Here is a 25,176-nt window from a genome sequence, read left to right as displayed (position 1 = left end):
TCTCTCCCTTTTTACCCCCAAAAACTTCCTAAGAAATAAGTGGAAAGAAAAAGGGAAGATGGGCAAGCAAAATCTTCTGGCTCTTCTTCTCCTTTGTCTATTTAGTATTAAGGAAAAAAAAAAAAAACCAAAAAACCAAACTTATCCTCCAGGAACAATTACCCATTTTCATTTTATAATCTAACAAGGAACTCCAGTTTTCTGATTCAGCCAAGCTAACAATTCCTTCTGCTACAAGAAGTTTCTTTAATCTTCTACTGAAATAAAATTTCAGTATAATACAAATGAGCACCAAAATATTTTAAGCATTGAACTGATCAAGAATGGTCAGTCTTACTCTGGTGGCCTAGAGTCAAATTACATTTATAACAGAAAGATATACAAAAAGAAGTTATACCAGCAGCTACACTTCCACTGAACTTGCCATATTTCATATAATGGTCATACCATATTAGCAAAAAGAAGTTTCTGACAGTGGAAGCAGCCTCTGCTGCTGCCAAAAGATTTGCCTTTTTGTTTAAACCAAGTTTTTGTTAGAGGTTAGACAGAAGTAACTGAACACATGGAAGAGATGTCTATCTGGCATATTATGCTCAAAGGGGAAAGCAAAATCTTCCTAAGTTTGCAATGTTTTGTTTTGGAAAGTAAAAAAAAGGCATAGACCAGTAGTTTTTTGACTGACTTCAGTAAATAAACTGAAATTTATTTATTCCAGTTTGTTTAAATAAGCAACTAAAAATATCAACCACCTCACAGCAGTGAATGAGTGGTCATACATAGCTAATTATTGAAGAAAACTAGAATGGAGAGAAAGAAGAAATACAACCATCCATTAGTTTATCTTTTTTGAAGATTTGTCCAGTAGAAGAGCAATACAGTTACTCATTTTCACTTCAAATTAAAAGCAAAAATTGAGATATATGGAAAGGAAAATCAGACTGGGTAGAAGTGAGTTTCCTATAATATTATAGTTCGCTTAAAATAATTAAAGGACTTACAATGCATTTATCAAAGTTCCTTTTGACAGTCACCAAAACATTTCCAAGTGTTGTGCTGAGAAAGGAAGCTGGGTCCACATTTTGTGCCGTCCATACATGATGACTCATCTTAACTAACATATAAAGGGAGTTAAAGCTATCAATCTTGTCCCCCAGTGCTATAAGATTATTCAGCTCAGGTTCAATACAACGAAATATTTTTGTCATCATTTGTCGGATCATGTCCTTCCTATTAAAAATGCATAAGATAAAAATATTACTTTGACAGTTTATGAGGCTATGTTACACTCTTTGCTAACATTATGAGGGTAAATTTATTTATTGCTACAGTAGTCTCATTTGCATTCAACAAGTCTAATGGTTTTCAGCGTACTGCTAAGAGAGAAAATGGCAATGCCACACAGTAAAAATCAATAATCCCAAGTATAAAATATTATAAAGAAGTGTTTTCTGTGTGGAAGTTGACACACACAAACTCACAACTTTGCTAAGCATATTTCCAAAGCACACTTCACATATTACAGTGCCTAGTTTCACTTTGCAAACTATTAGAGAATTAAGTGTCTTTTTCATATGACTCCAGACAGAAACATTTATCCAAATATGCAACTTTTTAAATTTACTGCCACATTCAGTGTCTGGGCACACATTAAGAGTTCATTACTAATTTTCACTAGAAGGGAACAATTTCAATTATAGAGAAAAAAAACCTTTACACACGAAATAAATTCACATGTAGGCTCAAGAATTAATAACAAATTGCACCAGCACATACTCAGACAATATTGTTTGTGGAACACCAGAAGTGTATGAACGAGATAAAGTTCCTCCATCCATTTCCTCTGCTTCATTCTGTAAGAACAAGGAATGTATATAAAGGAAACTAAAAGCTTTTTTCCAATTCTGTATTTAAGTGATAAGTATATCTGACAAAATCAACATAATTATCAGCCCCCATTCCACAGGTAGCAATTACAGGGATTTGCAAGGTTCTGGTAGTCTTATGGTTGTGTTCCACCAAATCTGACTCTATCCACAATTACTACCCACTGCATTCCTACATAGCATGATGAAGTGTTTACTGTGATCTTAGGAGGAAACAAAGCCATGGCAAAATAAACATGTCAGTCCTTCTTTAATAATTTTTGTAATGGTCAGCCAAAAATAAAGGATTCTGCCAGCTAATGGAGAAAACCAAATTACTGATCACCTGGATCACATAACTGCCAGATAAACTCAGGAGTTATCTTTTAAACAGGTCTTTTATGAGGCCTGATGGATTACTCTGCCACCAAAGTAAAAGGTAAGAGCCATACCGTTGCTGTTCCTGAGATGCTCTGATGTTGCTGCAGTTTGAAAAACTTACTAATGAAGTCCTGTTCTGCCAGACACAGAGGCTCTAGTTCACTTAATACTTGCTCAAAAATCTGAAGAAAGCCAAATATTTTATCAACACACCAAATAATATGAACAGTTAGTAATACTAATTTTAACTGTTTGTTGCCTAAGACTTTACTTTCTATCTTCAGTAAGCTTTAGAAGACTAATTTCTACTTAACAGAAACGGAAACAGCTTGTACTGGTATCTGCATCTTCAACACAGTCCCATCTCATCCATATAACACAGGGAAGAAAAGAACAATCTACGTTTTTCCACAACTAAAAGTTTTCTAGTCACAGCCTGAGGAAAGACTTCTGTGCTATAATGAAAACATTCACATTTTACTAGTAAATCACTGGTTCTGGCACTCTCTTTTCTGCCTGGGTTGCTGAGAGGAAGAAGACAAAATACAAAGCCTCAGGGAAGAAAAACAGGTGAACTGTGTATGTAAGAAGATAACTGCCCAGTAGAAAATTTTTCCATATATCTCTGCTACATAAACCAACAGCAAGTTTTGCACTGAAACAGAAGCATTCATCACAACTTTTAGATTTAATCTAAAATGAAACACTATTTTGGCAATAATTCATTAAAATAATTGAAGTTTATTAATACAAACTACTGAAATTGTAAGTCAGGTGTTAGACATGCTTCTAATCTGTCATCTTTACACCACACAAAATGTACTCCACAAGTATTTATAGCCACAGTCATGTGTTCTGTATGGGTGTGAGATAAAATTCAGAAGTTGAAAAAATTAGCACAATACCTGTACTTGTATAAAGTTGTTTTTAAAAATGCTATCATTTTAATTCTAGAGAAGTTGCTGATACAGATGTGTAATAACTTAACAGTTAATAATGTTTAATACAGTATTTCCTCCCAGAAAAAGGCTGAGGAAGGGGCCGTGCTCAAGTCCTGGCTAAAAGAAGATTATGCTGTCTTATCTTTCACTTTTGCTAATATACTGGCAAAATGCAGCAGAACTCATGAACATCTGTATGGAGAAAAATAAAATCAGTTGGAAAACCCATCAGTTCAATTCCTATTTGCTTAAAAATGTGTATTTGGCCTAAAATTATTAGACCATATTATACGCTTTAAAGACCACATGCAGCATATAAAATACCTGGAATCTTATGAGAGAATAATATTCTGATTTAAATATTTCTCAGAAACTGCCTTTTTTAGATGTGTGGTGCATGCAGAATTTGAAATTTACATGTTTTAAAATTTAAACAGTACAGGTTTTTATACAAGGATAGGCAAGATGTTTCTGTCTTGGTGAAACGCCTAGCTCCTACGTTATGCAAACTAGGATAAAGGAACAGAAATACCTGGATTTGGTGTGTATTGGCACCATGCACCAGGCAATGAGCCCGCATACGGCATAACTATTCTAATACAAAACCTGACAAAAATTCTATGCAACATTTTGCCTTACCTTATCAAATTTTGTTCTATCGGCCACATCAAGGTCAGAGGCAGACATGTTTCCCATATCCAACAGTGAGGATGACTGAGACCTACGGTTTCCCGAACTCTGAACAGATAGTTTATTTAGGCTGGAAGTAGACCCAGTCAGTTTTCCAGAACTTCCATGAAGACCTGTGGAATAGACACTATGAAGGAGGGAAGCAAAGGCAGGATAAAACATTCAAGAACAGTTCTGTTACAGAATGCAGGAGATCAAGAGTTGCTAGTAGTCCTACATTAAAATCAAACAACTCCATTTTTGTCTAAGCTGCAAATGCTTTGAAACCCAGGAACACCAGGATATTCTCCTTGAGAATTTTAAAGCAAAGATCAGTTATGATCTTTGTGAATGTACGTTGGGCAAAGGCTGCCACAGGCAGAAGAATTAATTCACAGGACTGAAAACATTAAAGAGCTTTATATACACAGAGATACTTCTTGTTCTTTCTGCTGTTAACATTTTTTTATCTACATGGCTTGCTCCAGCTATTTTGCTGGACCTACAATGCTACAGTAATCCTATTGTTAATGTTCTCCCCTCCTTTTGATCATGATTAACATACAGGTACTTATTCCTGATATTTTGGGGCCTTCTCCTAGGTGAGGAGCATTTTTTTTTCCCAATTTTTCAGAAATGTTGGAACAGGATGGAGAAATCTAGTAACAAGACCAAGAAATCATAAATATTTTGACCCTCACGTAAGCTTTTGACATCTCAACCATAAAGAAACCTAAAAACAACCCTTTCATTTAACTGCTATGTTGGCATCTGATCTAGGGACACAAGACAACGTCTACAGATCTAATAAAAGTTGTTACCTCAACCTACTGCAAGAGTTAGAAAACTAGGACAAGCTCTTAGGCAGAGACATATTCTGTATCAACCAGTGGTGTGGGGAAACCAAAAGTTGTTACCTTAACCTGCAAACCTCCTCAACTTCTACACGTGCTTCATTTTTGCTTTTCAAAAACAATTATTCTGCTAATGCTTATTTCATTCTGAACAGAGTGCTTCAGTGTTAGGTAGATTTTCCACAATGCAGCACTACATGTTTACATTGACACACATGCATTGACAATACCAACTAATGCAACTAGTTATACTCACTCTCAGTTTCCTGTTTGACAGCACTTTCTTTTCGAGGCAGTGTAGCTGGGATGGATTAGGTTGCAAGCATCAAAGACAAAGACAAGTTAAAATGCAGTTTGCACAAACCATGCACAAGATGCAAGTTAAGCTCTAACTGGAAAGAAACATGCAGAGAACTATAAGCAGCAAGTAACTACATTGCAAACACATTTAGTTGGAGAGGTACTATTCTAGAAATTCAGTGTCTAAGCTACATGGATCACAAAGTAAGTTTCTAGGTAGAAAACTTTGCTTTGTCTTACATAGTATATTCAAAGAATATTTTTGGCAATGCATTTAAGTCCTCCCAAATTGAGAAGTCCATTAAATTAGGGCTCTGTTTGTCAGAGTTAATATTGCAAAAGACTCAGTTTCCAAAAGATCTATCATCATATCAGTAACAGACATGAAATTAAGATGTACTTACGTAATTTTGTACTGAGTCAGAGATATTGGCCACCTCTTCAATTCAAAAAACACACACTAATACTGCAAAATCATTTGTATTGACAGTAAGACTGGCTAAGCCTTTCTGTGGTTTGCAAATCAGGAGGTTTACATAGAGAATCCATCTTTTGTATTCATGCTGCACCAAAAACTGATGACTGCAAATTTGCAGAGGATGAAAACGATACATAGGCAAAAAAATCTACAAGGTGGTTTTTATTTTTCCTTGTTTTCACAGAATGAAACAGTTTCCTCAAGTGGACTTCAATGTGAAATTCAGGGTAAATAGGCATTTGTAGTAAACAGAGAATCCCTAACCAGTAAAAGCCATTTGCATACATACACTAAAAGCAGTATGTGGTATTAAGAAGATACTGATGAAGATGGATGCTACAAGCTGCCCAAAATGGAGCAGGCAAGCAGAACCTACTGTAATAGAATGAGTAAATACTTCCAAATGCCACAAACATGTCTTAAATACCAGATGTTCTCAAGTAGGCAACACTACTTACAGTTACAATGTCCAACTGCAAAAACTGCAGCCTGTTTTTTTGATCTTGAAGGTTTTGGCAGTTTTTGAATAAAAAGGTTTAGGCCTGATTTATTTGGCGTATGCATCTGTCATGCATTGGTACCACTTCTTCATCATCCTCAATTTCCAAATGCATGGGACTATATTAGAGAATGTGAAGAACTGCAGGCAAAGATCAGGCCCTGGATAATCGGGGGATCCACAGTGGCTTTCAAGAAACCACAGCATATAAAAATATGACAATAGTAGTACTCTTTCCCACATTGATTTTTATGGTATTTAAGTATCAAAGTCTTGGCTTCATCAGAAAAGAAGAGGAAAAAAAAAAACAAACTACTTAAGACAAGTGTGAATGCTCACGACCCAGATTTTTTTTGCCATAAAAATGCAGACAAAGAACCTTGCAGTAGCACAGAATGCCAGAATCCTCCCAGCATTGCCTCTGCATTTAGGGCATTCAAATAGCAGTGCTATTCCCAAAGCACAAAAAAAAGGCAAGAACACACACCAACACAGCTTGGAAACAGGTAATCTTTAGTGTCTGCATACAACCGGAGCATTATGCATCTACACTATTCCTTAAATAAGTTTACTATTAAGGAGTGATGTATTTTGAATTAATGAACAACTAGTAACAGTACAACCACTAACTTCAACATAGAAGCTTTTGAAATTACACATCATTATAAGCGGTTACAAAATAGCTACATTTACACAAATACAAAACAGAAGCCTTCTCAAGGTGCAGCTCTTATGCTGGTGCACTGAAGGACCTCTTTCTCCAAAATGCCTGATCACTCCCTAACATTTACAGAAGTTAGGAAGTTCCTACAAAAACTGTTTCCTCACAAATGCAGATTGAAAAGAAGTGCCAAGATAAAGTGTTTAGACTGGTTTAGGAATTAATTTCTTTTAGGATAAAGTGGGGTTTTTTCCCTGCAGTAAGATAACTTTTCAAGAATCATAAAGTTATTTGTTCTGACAATGATACACTATGGCACCACTTGCTGTCCAAGAGCTTGCTAAGATACCTTTCCAGCTTCCCCTCCCTCAGTCAAGCCTCACCACTCTCCTGCTTTCTTCCTTTCATTTCTTTTTTTCTGTTCTCTACCATCAAGCTCCAAAGCTCAAGTTCAGGACCCAAAATAGTCTTGGCAGAACTCACTAGTTAAAGCTGTACATCATTTCTGCATTTAGAATTTGGAAACTGATGAACTGTGGCAAATACATACATTTTAAGCATGTTTTGAAACCAAGCAGTTAAAATATAGAATAGCCAACATATAAATGCACCTGTAACACTGTTGCTTTCTAAGTATTTAATTTTTATAAAGCTTCATTACCATTCTTACACTAGACTATTTAATCCTAGAAGGAATACATACTCACTTAAACAGAAAGACCTACAAGTTAACAAAGTATGAAATCTGGTCTCAGACTATAGGTAATTCCCACTGAAAAGACAGTGAAATTGACAGGTTTCCTTAGGCAGAATTAGTATTAAAACTAGCTTCTTCAAAATCCATTCAAAACTTATTAAAAGCAAAAATGACAGCAGAAACAACACACATATGTGCTGCTCAACCTTGCTTGAATTACAAAAGTTGATTTGTCAAATCTGTTCTACTAATAAAGGAAGATAGTTCAAGTAAGAAAACATGGCTGGTAGTTTGTTAAAAAGTGAGTGTAGACTTGAAAATTTGACAAATACCATATTTTATCCTTCTGCCTTGACCAGTGTCACAGATTTCAGTTCTGCTACTTCAGCCTTGCAGAAGTCAGAAGTTTACCAATCTGTTTTTAATCCAACTTCTTCTACCTTATCAAAAGCAATTTTACACCACTATAAAACTGGCTCTAGGTACTGTAGTGAGTATTTCATTAGCAAATAGTAAGATTCAAAGATACATGCCCTGTGGAAGCTTACCAAACTTTTTTCCTTCTCTGGTTGTGCCTGTCATCTTGATCTTGGCAACTTCAAAGAAATCTTTTATTTCCCTTTCATACAGTCGTGATAAATAATCCATATAATTCTTAAGAGAAAAATGTAAATCAGTTAACATGTATACATATTGACTTTGTTATCTTACTGTTAAATAGTTCTTAGAAACCAGCACGTATATAAGTTCTACTAAAAACAAAGTAGCATAAACAAAAATATATTCATGATAGTTAAGCAGGTTCTATTAATTCTCCTAGTGAGTTCACTGAACAACAGAAACTACTACTTCTCCTCCATAAGGAAAGATAAGCAATGTGGTACATACAAGTAGGATTACTAGCAGCGGAGCATCATAGAATTCAAGGGCAGAACAGACAGAATTCAGCACCATTCTCTGTAGCCTCTTTTACCAGACTCTTAAAATGGTCAAAAAAGGCAAACAGGATGCCAGTCCTACACATCTTCCTGAGTATATGACTCTTTATTACTGTTCTCAGAAAGAAAACAGAAGAGCAGAAAACACTGGGAGGTACAAGCTCAGTGTGCCTACTTACTACAGGATTCAGTCAATCTCAAAATAATTTGTTTGCAACACTGCCAAAAATAAGCTCAAATTTTAGAAGGGCAACTAACTGAAATAAGTTTGAAAATTATCTGGTTTGTTTAGATTTTTAGAACAAAAATTACAGAAATATTTTTTAATCAAAGATCACCCAAGAATATTTTTCCTGTGTTCTTCAAACTTTTGTTACTTAGCACACGTAATTCATAAATATTTAATTCCCCTAATTTTTTTATTATAAAGGTAACAAAGACATCAGTCATTCATTGATTATTTGCCTTACACTGAAGGCAGAAGAACAACTACTTCAAAACCATTTTAAGAGTTTAATTAAATTTTCTCTGGCTGAGTTTTAAGAATGACAGTACTTTAATAAAAAAAGATTACTTGGTCTGTAAGGGCTAACTTTCCCTTGGCCTCTATCTAAACATTTTCTACACTTCTGTAGTAATTTTTTCATTCCATGTCCATTTTGAACAATACAGTTAAAAGTTATATATATATGTATATATACATATATACACACAAAGCCAAAGTGTTTCTATTTCATCTATTTACAAAAGACTTCTGACGATTTTGATATTTCCAAGTGAAATGAAGGTCTATTGAAACAAATATGTTACACAGGCAATAAGAACATCAAGATGAAATAGCCTAATTGCTTTTCTTACTAGACTGTAAAACAGCAAACTTGTTTTACATTAATATTTATATCTTATGAGACTTCAGAACAGAGACAAAGAAACTTGAAGGAAAAAAAATACAGGATGAAACAAATACCAAAAAAAAAAACCAACAAAAAACCAAGTGAAGTTTCCTATTCCAAAGAGGATAAAGAGGAGCATTGAATTAAATTTAGTGTAAGGGAATATTAAAGAACACACACATACGCACAGGCAATTCTTTTGACTCTCAAAAAAAGTATATTACGTACAGCCTCTAGCATCATTTGAGCACTTCACATACCTTTGTTAGCCCTTCGTATTTTCCATAATCTGTGTTCTTAAGCCACTCCATCAGTTTAGCATATCGAAGTAAATCTCTGTGAAATGGGTGGTGATTGGGTAGTGTCAATTCAACAGAGTGCTGGGCAAGAGTAGAACTCTGATCATGACCCTTGATAAAAGAGAGTATTAAAATAAGTCTAGAAGCACTATATAGATCTACTAGAAGTTTCCTGAAAAACTTAATATGAAGACAGCATCTCAGTCAAACTGAGGAGCATTAAGATACCTTGCATAGGAACAAAGTCTAGAGATGCAGATTGTAATGAGACCTAATATAATACAAAAATCTGAGATATTACAGCTGTTGTAGGTACTGCATCTCAGTAAGCTTGTTCACTGTAAAGCTCTGTTTACCACTTTGCACTGAATGCAAAGTACATCCGAGTGAAAGTATAATGACAAGTGTTCAATTGTTTCTGAAAAATTCTAAGAGATTATGATGTTATTTTTCTAAGGCAAAATAAATCTTAAAGATGTTCCCATACAACATAAGACATTTCAAGTCTCCAGTAATCAACACATGGCTTAGGTGCTAATGATAAGCTTTATGCTACACCTCTGAAAGTCTGCACCAAGTCAACCTACTTTAGCCCACTTTGGCCAAGCCTTGGTCAAGTCTTAAAAACATCAGCCCACACACATTCTCTCTCCCTCCCCACAAATGTAGGTACACACACTCTATCACTGAACATTTACTAGAGTTAAACAGTTTACAACATGCAGCATAAACCAATCTATTTAACAGCAAGCAACTAATTTCACGCTCCTCATATTTTCTGGCTCCTGAAAAACACACTACCCTGTAAGTGAAGATCACGTAATATTGGTTGAACAACACATGATTTAGCTTTTTTAAGCTTTTGCTTGCTTGAAATCACAAGTTTCCTGGACAATTCCAGAAGCAAGCAAGGTAATACCACAGCTCAGTCGTGTAGCAAAACACACAACCATTAGTCCTGGGTTAGCGAAGGGGAGGAAGAGATTTATTTCAAAATGGATGTAGTATTTTCTGTAAAGCCTTTTTTTTACTGGGCTTGTACTAAATAACAGCAACAGGACTTCATCTTACATATAGTTCGTGCTGTGGGAGCACAGTAAGATTGTCTTAATTAGTTTCCAATTCCTGTAGTATAACATGCCGGTGGTTTATACAGGTCAGGACAGAGGAAGCATTCCTGGGCAGTTCCTTCTTGGATATGACAAGTTGGCAGAATATAAGCTACACAGTTTAAAAACTGCCTTTCCATGTCTAAGTTGTAACAGAAGCCATTTTGCATAGCAGAATCAAAATTAAAGCAACGTTGGCTTACCCTTCTCTATTGTATTAGGTACTAAACAGTCTTTGATTAAAAAAGCCCTAAAAGTGTCCAAAATACATTCAGATGATACATATACAAGATGAGTCTTGACATTATTTGTGAAAGACTAACATGCAAACATGCTTCTGTGCAAACATGCCAGCTTCTGAATAAAGCTTTGAATTCGGCTTTGTAGAATCACAGAATGGTTTGGGTTGAAAGGGACCTTAAAGATTATCTAGTGCTTGCACCCTTCATAAAACTAGATGACAAATCCCCTCCAAAGGTAAGTATCTCTTTCCAAGCCAGCTTTTCCACAGGACTAACCATTCTGGTTAGCCTAAATTACGTCTTGTTCAAGTCTGCTCCAAAAGACTATGGAGCTTCAAGGTTTTCCTTCTCCATCTAATTAGCAAGCTTCCTCTCACTGCACATACATTTATACAATCTGTTATTAAATGATACTGCAAGTTTGTTATTAAAGTATTTCAGTTTCAAAGCTTCAGGCTATTTTGCATTTCAAAGGTGGAAAGCCTTTGAATTCAAGGCTGAACCTGGTTGTTAAAACACAAACAAAACCAACACAATAACCAACCAACCATAATAAATTGTTAAAGTTATAGACACACAGTAAGGTTAATCGAATATTATTAGGACACCATAAAGACAAGTACATTAATTGTTAGTAACAGTTACTGCTAACTGTTTTTAACACTGCAGTGAACAGCAATCCAAAGTTGCATTTCTGTTTAAAGCCTTTAAGATTTATTCTCATTTTTATGTAAAGGAGATAAAGCACCTTAATATCTTACAACAGCATTGAGTTTGTTTGCTTTTAAGAGAAAGAACAATTTCATACTTCCAAGATAACTTATTTTGGCCAAAATGTCAATGCAACTTTGGTTTTCCATCTAATGAGTTCCAAATCAGAATATGTCTTGCTTGTATTAGCAGCTGCTTAGACATCATCATGTTTCTGTTTGCCATTTTAAATTAGAAATCAGAAAAAAATAAAGCAGATAAAAACGTGCTTTAATTTAAAGAAATATTCTAAACAAATAATACAACTCTTCAGACGTTAAAATGCTCTAGTTAGACTTTACAAAAACATGGACAAAAATCTGTTATGCCTCCAACACTTGAATCTGTACCTCAAAATGAAGAACACAGACTTCTTCTTTTACAACAAGCAGAAATACTTTGCAGAGGCTCATCTCTTGCAGCTAATGAACTCTTCCTGCTTAGCCTTAAAGTGAGGTCACATATTTTATCTGCTCTATTTTATCTTATCTATTAATCAATACCTCACAGATAACAGCATGCCAAAACTTTTCAGAGTGAGTTTATACGAAAGACAATGTGAGACCACTGTTAGTACCAGAATTTAAAAATAAATAAATTTTAAAATTGCAAATTGGCAACAGATTCTCTGAAAACTCTCTTGAGAAGTATTTCATCAAATACACAGAATCACAGTATCCCAAGGGCTGGAAGGGATCTCAAAAATCATATTAGATAGTAATAATCATAATCTTTTACCATTTTTAAAAATAAAACCCTCAGAACAGAACATCAGCAAAGGCATTCTGTTGAACAGCTACTTTCATATGCAAGACAAATATTCATGTGATCTCAAATGCAATTTTCTATACAATTATCCATCGTGACTCCATTTTCTGCACACAGATTAATACATGAAAGCTAAAACTTCTAAAACTTTAATCTTGTTAATATGTATAAAAATCAAATTACTTTTATTTATAAACATTACAATTTCACGCAATTGCAGTATCTGTACAGTTGTTCACAAATTACAGTTTCCTGAAAATATTTTCCCTCCATACATTTCAATCTGTCTCTTAGCAATTTCTGGAGATCAGATCAGAGGAACGTTATGTCACAAACAGATAAACAAAGCTTGAGGGCCGATAAAAATAACGGAAGTGAGAAGGGGCATAAGCCTGATGATCTGCAGTCAGAAAGGACAAATTTCTTTTTGTAAAGCCAAAGATGCAGCTGCTAGTTAGGTAAGTCAAGCTCATAAAATTAGTTAGAAAAGCTTGTAACAAACCCAATGTACTCACTGGAACTGAAACAGAGTGGGACCTGTTACAGAGTTGAAGAAAGTTCTGAGCAAACTAATTGGAGATAAAGAGACACAGAAATTAAAAAACTGATGCTAAAAAAGACTTTAGGAAACAAGTCTCAGGACAGTGATTTCTGAATATTTCAAGATAATGCTCAAAAATCAAGGTTTAGACATTTTACTTTTGTATGTTTGCTGAGGTTTTTCTATAGCCCTTGAAGTTCAGACAGCAAGAACACCAACATTCTCAGCCTCTGACACCCCTAAAAAATTCAGTGCTTTTCTTCTCAATTAATAAGCTCTAAAATTAAAAGAAATCGTTATATATCACATGATGTATTTAATTCAGACAGCAAACCCACTAAAAACAGCTGCCTTTTTTTTTTTTAAATGTAAGAGACTTCTGTAGGCAACTATAGCTTGGCATGTTTAGGAATATCTCTCCCTGAAGTGCTTCTAGCAGTCCATTCATTTACTGAGCATATTATAGAACATGCCCAATTTTAGGTGGATTGTTTTTGTTCTCAGGAAAAGTTGGTGAATGAAAATGTTAAATAGTAAGGAGTAATACCTGCTGCACAAATACGCTGTTCAAATGACTGGCAAGTCTCCGTGCAAATTGCTCACGCAAGTCACTAAACCGCTGCTGTTGCTGTTTCACTGCGTGAAGCATATCATGTCCTAAAAACAAAAAAGAACTTCACAGAGTACAAAATACAGAGAAATATATTGTATATGTGAGCCAAAAGGACCAGAGGTCACTATTCTCTCAATCGACAGAAACAAAACCTGAAACTAGTTGCACAGACACATATGATAAAGGCACTATCATAGTACGTTTCTAATATTAGACTAGTTTAACAAAAACATTACCTGGACGAAGAGCTACATTCATACACTGTAGAAGGGCATCTGCTGCATTAGTGCAGGCCTCAATGCCTCGAGAAGATGTCAGATCTCCCTCCTGAAGGGCCTTTATATGACCTTTAGCCAAATCCATGTGATTCTACAAAATCATAGAATGTACCATCCATAAGCAGGTTAGCTTGCTATGCTGCTGAACCAAGAATGATAAATGATTCCATCACTATAAAAACTTACTGAAGTTAGTGCAGTAATAAAACAGAAAAATAAACTCAACATTTTAAATGAACATCAAATGCAGTTGCTAAAGAGGGTAGTGACCTAAAAGAATTATATACCTCATATGAACAACCACAGTAAATGCAACAAAAATGCTTACCACTAAGAATTCTATCTCTGACAGCAGTTTCACATTATTTGTGTTGCTGAGATGAATTAGGTGGTTGCTTTCTGAAATCTGATCCATTTGCTCTTTTACACTCTGAAGCATTTCTTCATAACTGCTCAGCTTTAGCTCAATTTGGTCAACTTCCTTTAGAGCTTCATCCAGCAACTTCATCAAGATATTCACCTGTTTCTCCGAGGCCATAATTGACTGGATATTTGCCTGTACAGAAAATTGAGCCACAATATTTTAAGAGACAATTTTATCTCTCAAATGCATTTCGAAGTCTCCTTCTGTCTCTATTACTTTCACTCTCCAAAACTCTCAATGAGACGAAACAATATAAGCTTGTAGTACTTCTCAGTATTACTAAACATAGCAGTTCCTTAGTCTATGACACTTCTTTATTCCATTAAGATGTAAACCCCAAAATCTACTCAGTTCTTAGAACTGAAGTATTTATCTACACAAAAATAAAAACCAAAACGGAAATCCCTAATACACTAGAACATTTTTTTGTTCTAGAAAAGCACCTTAGGTGACAAGGTCACATTTTCTGTTGCAAGGTGACCTATCTCTTCGACAACAGCCATTTTCAAAATACAAAAGAAACATACAACAATTTGAGGAGATTGTTAACTGTTCCCTCAAGACTGTACCCCCTGCAACTCCTTAAGGTTTCCAATTGACCTCTAGAAAGTTGGACTGTTTAAAAAGCAAAGTAGCAAACAGTATGATACTGTTACAGACAGCTGAATATGACAATGTCATTACAGCTTTAGTGTTTCCTAATTACACTGAGAGCAATATTTTAGGCATAAGAGATCACATCCATTAACAAGAACATCTGCTCTCTCCCTTCCTGCACCCTGCCTTTCAAGAAAGGTAATTCAAGAGGTATTTTGAAATGCCTTTTTTTTCTTCTCAACTCTTCATTTGAAAGCCTGTGACTCACCCCAGAAGGTCTGGAAGGTAAAGAGCACAGCTGAAGATCTTTAACATCTGATAATAGAATGTAGCTCCGCTTAGGAGCAGATATACACTTAAGTATGTGACATGTTAGCTACCTTTTCAAAGAAAGCTACACAGTCAGTATCAATGAAACAGTTCAACATGCTATCACACTGAATGACAGAAAAAATGCTTACCCCATCTAGCACTTGTAGCTCTCTTGATAACTTCTCTGCAAAGGCTTCAGCATTAGAAATAGCATATTCACATCCTTCCATCATTATTTCAATATCCTGTTCCTCTCTGGCATTTAACTCCTGGTATTCATCCACAGCTTCTTCATCACCTCCTGCTACACTCTGATTCTCTCCACTTGGAACTGATTCTTGTGTAGAGAACGGAAATAAAAAACACTATCAAGGGCAGAAAGTCTCAAGCATTTTAAGAGTACTTAAGTATGTTCAACTGCCTTTAAGTAAACAAATCCATTAAACAACTTTCCTAACAAGCAGCTGCCGCCCTTGTACACCTTTTTCAAGTCTCAGTCTTCCACAGGCTTTATTAATATTTCCAGAACTGGTTCCCAACAGTGATGTTTTCTAAATTATGCAACACAGGCTAAATACAAATGGCTACCTTCCTATATTGCACACACAAAGAGAAATTTCATCTCAGGTTATTCACCTCTCATGCTGGTAATCAGTATGAGAATACATAACAGTGTTAGCTTGTTAGCAAATCAGTAGAAGTTAGATTCTTTTTTGGTAGCTAGAACATAGGAAAAGGTACTAAAGTTAATGAACAAATGTATCACCAAATAATAATAATAATATCTTAATGCTCAAGGTAAGTCCCACAGGAGGAAGATCAGTACTGAAGTGAAAATTAATAATAATGTTGTCATAAACTATGATTTCTCACAGCAGTGCTTTTACTTTATTCAACAAGCCATTTAAAGGCTGACAAACATTTACAGAACATTAATGCAGTCCAGCCAGAAAGTATTTAGGAAATTAGAAACAATTCTTTTATCTCTAACAATTTGATAAGCTATACAAAGCACTATGGGAAGGGGAAAAAAAGGCATTTTATTTAAGAAAAATTGCTTACAAAGCAAAATAAAGGAAAAAGGTGTTACGCACCTTCTGCAACTTTAGGCAGTTCTGAAGAATTAAAAGGTATGGAAAAGCAGAGGAAAGGAAGCAGAGAATGTTAGCTAGACAAAGCATGAGCAGTGGGTATATTTTTAAGTGGCAGTAAGTTTGACTACTTCAATATTGCACAAACTCGAAAAGTCTGAGGTTGGTTAAAAACAAATTTCAGTTAATACCAAGATACAGGAATGCCCCCTGTTCTACAGTGCAAATTCAAGTTCTTCCACACTAGCAAATCTAGTATTTAACACCAACAGTTTAACCGCTCCAGACAGACCCAGAATAAGATACGCTTACTCACTAGGCTTTACTAAAAAATTTTAACTACGAAAAGATAATGTAACTGCAAAAGTATTTAATACAGCATGAGCAAACAAGATACAAAGCCTTCTCAGGATATCTGTCACATAAACTGTAATAGGGTCCAGCAGAATTTAACACAGGCTTCATAATTCATAAACTAGAAATTTCATATAAACCCTCATAGCTTTAGCATGGTACTTCATGGTAAGAAGCGTCACTTTTTAAAGTGCTTTTCTAATTCAGGAGAAAATGGGGACAAAAGCAGATCTGTGACACATTTAGACCCACAAGTTCTTGCAAGTAGATTCTATATTGTTCAAGAAACAGAATAGCCTAGAAATACAATAAGCTTATCGATATTGAGAACTTCATAAATGAAGTGTTTTGTCTCAGTCCTCTAACAGAAAATCCATTATCTAGTCACCTTGTTTATCTGTTTATTTGTTGAAAATACACAAGATTAAAACTGAATAGGAAAAACATCAGGATTAGGTTGGAGTTTTTTTATGTGTATCTGCTTTATATGAATAATTATTAAACTTAATATACAGTTGTGGACATTTACCTTCCAAAAGCTGTGAACTAACATTAGTAAAGTCAATTTTCTTTCTAAGATATCTTTGATTGAGTTTCCAGATACATGAAATGAAGGTGTTCTTTTCCACTGTGCTGCTGGCAACCCATTTGTACACTTTGTCAAAATGTAAGTCAAATTCAGGACTCTCCTGTAAAAGATGAAATATGTTACAGGATCAACAGTCAAATGATTCTCTGAGCAGCAGAACTATTGAGATGACAGGATAAAAATGAAATTACACAGATGCCAACCTAATACAACAGCTCCAGCACTCTGATGTACCTTAATGAAGATGATAAAACACTGAACGTAAAAAAAACAAAATCCATGCTATGAAGACAATGTTTTGTCAAGCCAGATAAGGCAAAAATAACACATAATACAGTGACCTGTAAGTTTCAACAAACATCTGACAGTACTGTCTGCCCTGAAACACTGTCCTCAGAATGACTAATGCCTTTAGTTAGCCTTCTGAAACTGAAAATGGAAGCTGGAATTCTTGACAACACAATTCAAGAAGACTTAAGGGGAATAAGCAAGAGAAAAATTGTAAGAGTGCTTGATGCATTTCTATAGATATGATACTATTTGATAATACTGAACAGGATAGAAAAGACTATTTGGTATTTTAACAGTAAAAATCTACTACAGAAGTATTTTCTACTAGATTTATTGCCTAATGAGAACATTACTTTGATAACAATTGAATAAAGTACTTTCTACAGCCACTTGTGAACTCAGTATGGACTGTAATTGGTAACAGTCTGTTTTAAAGATCACACTACAAACATTTCAGGTCGGGCCTCCTGATGAAAAATGTTACTGCCTCAGATACATGTCAAATTCTTATTTACAGAGTTTGTAAAAACTGCTATGGCTATTATTTATTTCTTACATTGCTACTACTGTTAGTAGAAGCAGGCTTGCACATGAAACCGCACATGATGAGAAATATTTCCTCTGCAACACAATAAAAGCAGTTCTAGTTTGTTCTTCTTTTCCCTGTAGCTTATATTGATAAACATAACTACAGCTGAACCCATGATACATCCATTTCTGAACAAACAGTATCATTACATAACATTTGAGTTGTCTCACAACTAGTACAAGAAAGGCCTGTGTCAGGAGTTGCACAGCATCAGCTTTGGAAATGAAAACATGATGCACCTATCAACTTTAATTCTGACTTTTTTTTTAGTATGAGAGAGTTCATCATTCAACATTTGATTTTTGAAAGGAAATTTCAGATTTATTCATTAGAATGGTATATACATTACAGCATATTTCTGAAAACAATTACTGAATTCTGTCTTGCAAGAAAAAGCCCTGAAAGAAAGTATAATTTTAAATGGAACCTGTGGGAACTGCAAGCCATCCTGTTCCAGCTATGTAGATAATTAGAGAAGAAGAACTGTTGATAGCACACCTGGGTCTGGTGCAAGCCAAGGAGTGTTAGGGTGCAAGGTCAGGCTGGAAAACAGCCTAGGGAGTGACTGTTCATAGAATGGAATTTATAGTGACTGAAAATAGGCCCTGTGATTGATGTGGTTTCTGTCTGGCTTCATAGTTCAGATCCATGCTATATATTATTATGCTGTAGCAAATAAAGAACTAACTAGAACTAGTTGCGAAAGCTCTGTGCATGTGTGTGTTTAGCATCTTTCTTTACAGATGCTGCAGGAACCTTAACCTGAAAGAAGCTGTTCTCCAACATGGTATTTAGGAACAGAAAGGAAAATCTAGAATCCAGACAACAAGTATATGGATAAATAACAAGGTATATTTAACCTGTACTTGGGGAGGAGGAAATCAAAGAATTTCCCACTTCATAGTTTTCTGCACTATTCTTCCAAATCACCAGTTAAAAGAACATAAAACCAGACACAATAGAATGGAGAATTTTCACCTCTGCCTGTTTGTACCTCTTAGAACACCACCTCAGGACTGTACACCTTCTAACAAATAGTCAATGCCAAGATTTAGAAAGAAGATTATAAAAGCTCACCTTCAAGCTTATATACTGCTCATTAAGAATGGTTTAAGTGTCCTAGCAAAAAAATTACATGTAGCTGAATGTCATTAGTAAGATGGTCATATATTTTTTTAAGACTTGAAAAAGTACTGGTCCTCAGTACAGGAACTCTACAGTGACTGAGGGATCACTACAATAAACAGGGCAGATATTCAGAATATTGCTATTCAAGCATATCTAGACTACTCTTACTCAGTTTACCAGGGTTATATTCTTGCAAAAGCATAAGCAGCACAGGAATGTATCACCCTAATTCCTGCTTAACATGTTATAGATCTAACCTTTACAGCATTCAGAATCAAGGAAGTTAACTCTAACTTGGAACCAAAAGATGTTCTGAGCAGAGCACTAGACCAAAAACAGTGACACATACTTTAACAGCATCTTTGGCATCAACAACAGCAAGATCTCGTAATGCCCATGCAGTCTGCCTTTTGTAGAAATCTCCCTTGTCAGATTTTTTCACTTTTACCACATTCACTTGCACTGGTCGTTCCGTCGTCACTGTTAAATGAAGTAGAAGAGTAATTTCAAAACGCACAAGTTATTTCAACATTTCTGCTGTTCTTCAACTTTTGAAATTAGTTATCTGTGGGAAAGTTTCCATAATATTTATTTGATGGAAAGAGGTCCTTGGACACATTTTTATCCCCATATCCACAGCTCAGTTTAAGTCTCAGTCAATCAGATATACATCTCTATACACATGAAGTAAAGAACCCAATTTTCAGATGCATCTTTGATACAGCAGACCTCAGACCACGGCCACATAACTGACAAAGCACAGAGGTAATTGGAGATTATAGTCAGAATAAAAATATTTTCTGGGATTTCTCAGTCAAAAAAAATATTCTAACAAGCTGATTTATTGACAGATTGGGCTAAAACACGTAATCTTTTGAAGAGATGTAACAGAATACACATACACTCAAAAGAGCATTAGAACTCAGTTCAGTTACTGTGCCTTTCCAGAGCCCCCTGCCTTGGACTCTAACCAGCACTCTATATTGCATTTTGTTTGGGCTGATCAGCCTAGATACCTAGCAAATTCCCTTTTAAGCACTACATAAATGTTGCTTCAAAAGCCTACCAGTCCCAAACAAATAAATTTGATTCCTTCATTTAAAGTTACAATGAGATCTGAGAATAGGGGTTTTTTTTTTCTTTTTCAGTAGAAGCAATAATGGAAGTATAAACTACAACTGATTTTCTCCATTAGCAATGGGAAGCATCTGTTTTATATAGGGCAACAATAAATATTGTAAATAAAGCTAAGACAATTGCACTGAATAAAAAAGAAAAAAAGAAAAAGATGAAGACAAGAAATACAGTGTGGTATTACTATGTACCTGTGGCACACAAAAAGCAGTTTCTCTTCTTCTTGCCTGCTTTGCACACATTCACAATGCTCAACAAACGCTCATCATTGGGAGTGAAAATATCCCTCTGTAAAGCATGCTTGATTGCAGTCATTTTCACTTAACTGAAAGATTTGAAGAAGTCATAATACATTCAGTCACATTTAACAAAATATCCACCACACCACCACCAGTCACTTACTTATAGCAACTTCAGTTTTCTGAAATTAAATTTTACAGGTAACTGAATCCAGACAAACATGACTTGGGTCGCAGACCAGCCAGCTTTACGAAGAAGTCCAAGATAAAGCTTAACATCTTACTTCAGTTGGACAACTGTAATTTATCAACAGTAGAATTATTCTTCTGTTTAATTTAATAGAGAACAAAAAGCTTCTTAGTAGTAAAAGGGAATGTGAGGCATGGACAAAAAAAGTTGAAATTAGAATCAAATGACTCTCACTAACTAGTGGAATTTTAGAATGGGTATGAACACCAGGGATCCAGTAAAGTTCTCTAAGACAGGTGAACAAAAAAAAACTACACAAAATTTGACAGGATGGAAAGCATAAAACTCGTCACTACAGGGATGACCTTGAATGAAACTTAAGCTCCAGAATCTATCAAATACACCTAAACCATTCAATTACATTTTCAGGAGTCTGATTCAAGATTACATGTTGGGCAGACCAATTTGAAGATAATGCTCCATTTAAGAGGAGAAAGTATCTGTCTCCCTGCTTTGCAAGAAGATTTCTGGAATATATTCTGGATACAGTATATCACAGTAGTCATTCAATTCACCATTCAGATGCCACAATTTCAAGTCTAACAAGTTATTACTTTTGAGTCTTTTGTGTATCACATACACATACTAATTGTCTTCTGGTAGAGGGAAAAACCTGATTGAGGATCCATGTCTCTGCATGCTTCCTCACTCCTTCCTCCCTTGGTATTGGAAGAGAATTTATAAATTAGTATTTGATCCCATCTTCTGAGAGCATTCTCAAATATCCTGCTCAAAAAGCTTTCTTAAAGCAGAATAAATACATCACATTCTGTTTGGTGGCAAATAGACACCCTCAACCAAGCAAATAAAAACCTCAGTGTACTAGTTTTCTGAGGTTTAATACCTCTGTAAAGAACATCTGTGGTGGATACCTATTGCCAAATTTATCGCTATCAATTCCTGCAGAGTTACTAGAAACTTACTATTAACATATGAGTGGCACTGTACATATATATATATTTCATAATATTTATATATTATATATAAACAGATATAAATATAAACATATATAAATAATATTATATATATTATAACTTTACTCAGCAAGTAGGCAATATTTTTCTATTATTATTACTGATAAAAACACAAGACATTGCAGAGGATCCATGCAATACAATTAAATAACTTTTTTTCTTAAGTCAGATTTATTTTCTGGATATTGAAGCATAAAAGCTTCCTTATAACAAAAACAATTCCTGGAAGACACACACTATGGGGACAGATACACAACTAAGGCAGTAAATCTCTGAGCCTCTAAAAATACAGCACTGTGTTTCTTTGGTTTGTGTTTTAATGTTTTGCAAAGACCTGTTTCCCTCTTTTTGCCAGCTACCACATACTATTAAATGTAACAGGCTGTTCTTTTTATCCTCAAATGAGTGTCTGTCAATTGTTACAGTAATGCAGAATAATGTAGCTGGCGGAAATTTCAACTTCAGAGTCATTTAAATCTGAAAAGGCCACCACAGAATTTTGCAATAAGTCCATTACATCTGACTAGGTTGATGCCTTTTCTTGGATATACGGACTGGAGCTCAGAAACTGAATGCTAATTATGGAGTTTCTTCTTTAGCAAGGGAGTAACAGGATATATAAAACAGACAAGGAAAATAATCACATACACTTAGTAATAAATGCAGAGATTTCTTCCTGGAATCAAATGCTGACCTTAAACATTGTAGTCTAACCAAAATCTCAAAAAAACAGGCTTCTGCTGAAAGATAGTAAACAGACATTACTTCACTCCTGTAGCCTGTAACAGCAAACACAGGAGATTGTACAAGGCCATCAAGGAATGCCCTTGATGCCTTCTGGTATACTGGCAGACAGTTTAATGTCACTGACGTAGTTGCATACCGAATCAGACCATCACACTGTATACATGAGATACATCTGTCATTAACAGTAAAAGTACTTTCCTAACACCAAAAAGTTTGCTTTCTAGTTTTTCTCTCATTAGGAATAGAGTTTTCAGGTGATTTCTGGGAGCCAGAGAGGTAGAAAAGAAGACAGAGAGAGACTGGGGGTAGGGAGAGGTGGAACTGGAGATGTTCATAGGGTTCCCCCTTCAAGCGATGCATCTCTGCAGTAACAGCAGCAGAAGAAAGTAAAGGCTGAAAAGAAGGCTATTCAAATTTGTGAGATGCTCTAACAAGTAGCTTGTTTAAAAAACATCCACTGAGAGTCCTGATTTTCTTTGGCAATGCCTTTAAGTATGCGACATACCCAGATGAAAGCATTTGTACTTCTAGAATGTTCATTTATGGTGAAGAATTTGCAGAGGTAAGATAGGACCAACGTTAAACTAATTATGCACCAAACAAGAATAAAATGCCAAGGAAGTCACAAATTTGTGAAAGAGACATACAAGATGGATTTCAGCATAATCACCTGGCTCCCAAGCAAAGTGCAGTCTAGTCCCCGCTAGATTCATTCGGGGGGATGAATGACATACACAACACAACATCACCCAATACTCAAGCTTGCAGAGATCAATCAAATAAGAAAAGCCAAAACAAACCAAACCAAAAACAAAACTCTCACCAAATTCAGACAATTAAGACATTAGTAATATTCACCCAATTCAGAACAATTCCTCACACTACACAGATTCTAGGTAGACTAAAAAAAGAGCAACACTGTGACATCACATTTCAGTGGTTTAATTTAAATACAGAAGCTCCAATATTAGTCTGAACTTGTGCCTTAAAGTTCTACAGGGTTAATAACAGGATTAATATACAACACATGGTACACTGCCTGATGCTGAGGTGATATGCGGAATTAAATTTTAGGTTGCATTTTTCTCTTTGGAATGCCAGGGTTGCTCCCTCTGACAAACACAGCAAAACCAAAACGGTTCTCTTGGCACTTGAAACTAAAAAGGTGCTGACTTTTCTTTTATGTCCCACTATACCTCAGCTCAGGTGGCCACCACTACATCTTTCATTTTAGTGAAGATTAGTAACCCCAGGGTGTTGGGAAAACAAGGCCAACATACCAAGCTGGAATCAGTAATGTCAAGTGTATAGAGCTTGAGGCATCCGAAGAGATGCCGTTTATATGACACCCTTATGACAATATACCATTCCGTAGCTGCAGCCTAACAATTTTCTTCCTCTTTCAACAATTGCTGGGCCCATCTTTTGATTCCCAAATTGCATTATGTTATCATTTCTGTTACTCTTCAACAGGTGTGTAAGATGAATACATGAAACACCAACAAGGTGCTGCATTTCAGAAACATCCCCTTTGCCTCCTGATTTAGGATTTTACTTTCTGCTCTAAGTCACATTCAGACTGCTGCAACTTGCTAACTCTCCCACTTCACTGATACACAAACTGTTCAGGTTGTGCAGAATGCATCTTTCCCATAAAACACATTAAACCTTAGATCAAAGATTTGTTCTGATGTACAGTCCAACTTCTGTTACAAACTCAACCAGCTTCAGAATATGACAGGACCAAGAACATCAAGCTCCCCAAACACGAATCCCGCATCCCAAATGAACAAAGAATTAAGCACAAGGAGCTTCCTCAGAAAAATGCTTCAAGAGAGCTGAGACCACATCACACTAATAAATCCCTTTATATATTGCTGCCTCTTGTTTTCTTTTTTCCAGCATTGTTACTGACAATGCCTCAGCTACAGGAAATCTGTCAAAGATATCACATCGACTGTGGGAATGCTTCAAAGCCGAGGACATGCAGGACATGCAGTCATGTCTCTATTGGGCTCTCCAAAAGTGAATAAAATTATAAATCATAACTGGTCCTTGGCCAACCACTATCAGGAATTCAAAAGTACACAGCTCTGTGTGCAAAAGCAGTGCGTGTAGGAGCGTGCGAGACTGATTATTGTGCTGACTTGCTCTGTTCACAGAACACTGGGGCACAACTGATGACTTTCTGTTCCAGAACACTGGAACAATGTCTGCATGTTCTTGAGGAGGTGAAATTGCCGAGTACGTGAATATCCTGTTTGGCTGTAACTATAAACAGGACAAGAAAAAAGGAAAAAACTACTTAGTCGGATCATGCACTGAGTCCGTGTCTTTCAGTTCGCTGCGAAAGGCACAGCCTGTCCACGAAATATATGGGAAGGATTCTACACAGCAATATGTTAAAGCTACTTAGTAAGCACTGTTTAGGCTCCCTAAATGTGTAAACAGGAAAACATGCTATTCCTGCATCCTGCCGGGTTACAGCACGAGAGCGCAGCCTGCCTGAAACATGCCCGGGAATCAATCAGCCAAGACATTACCCATTTAAGAGGAAAACTCATTAACAGTTACTTATAGCACCGGCGGCTTCCCACGGGCCCGTCCGACAGCAGCTTCACGGCCTCCGAGTCCCGCAGGAATCGCCCCAGAGACAACCCTCCGCGCAGCCGCCGGCGAGAGGC

At 35.9% G+C, this 25,176-nt stretch overlaps 1 protein-coding gene across 5 annotated transcripts in view; it reads right to left on the bottom strand.

The window, feature by feature from the left end:
• Positions 1–25,176, bottom strand: part of EXOC1 (exocyst complex component 1) — a 29,590-nt gene extending 4,414 nt beyond the window's left edge. The window contains exons 1-15 of one of the 5 annotated variants that reach the window (XM_005149074.2): positions 25,067–25,176; positions 20,474–20,607; positions 19,498–19,628; positions 17,081–17,240; positions 15,256–15,443; positions 14,102–14,329; positions 13,732–13,864; positions 13,430–13,539; positions 9,434–9,583; positions 7,891–7,996; positions 4,964–5,008; positions 3,824–3,987; positions 2,315–2,425; positions 1,774–1,850; positions 999–1,227 (exon numbers count right to left, since the gene is read on the bottom strand). In XM_005149074.2, coding sequence (XP_005149131.1) covers positions 999–1,227; positions 1,774–1,850; positions 2,315–2,425; positions 3,824–3,987; positions 4,964–5,008; positions 7,891–7,996; positions 9,434–9,583; positions 13,430–13,539; positions 13,732–13,864; positions 14,102–14,329; positions 15,256–15,443; positions 17,081–17,240; positions 19,498–19,628; positions 20,474–20,597 — 1,956 coding nt within the window. In that variant the 5' untranslated portion in view covers positions 20,598–20,607; positions 25,067–25,176. Of the gene's footprint in view, positions 1–998; positions 1,228–1,773; positions 1,851–2,314; positions 2,426–3,823; positions 3,988–4,963; positions 5,009–7,890; positions 7,997–9,433; positions 9,584–13,429; positions 13,540–13,731; positions 13,865–14,101; positions 14,330–15,255; positions 15,444–17,080; positions 17,241–19,497; positions 19,629–20,473; positions 21,370–22,393; positions 22,410–25,035 lie in introns of those variants that run through there. The other 4 variants (XM_031048902.1, XM_031048903.1, XM_031048901.1 and 1 more) reach the window with 4 other exon arrangements.

This window comes from Melopsittacus undulatus, chromosome 7, assembly GCF_012275295.1.
Source record: "Melopsittacus undulatus isolate bMelUnd1 chromosome 7, bMelUnd1.mat.Z, whole genome shotgun sequence".
Classification (NCBI taxonomy): domain Eukaryota; kingdom Metazoa; phylum Chordata; class Aves; order Psittaciformes; family Psittaculidae; genus Melopsittacus; species Melopsittacus undulatus.
Note: the sequence above shows the minus strand (reverse complement) of the source record. Positions and strands in the feature narration are given on the sequence as shown.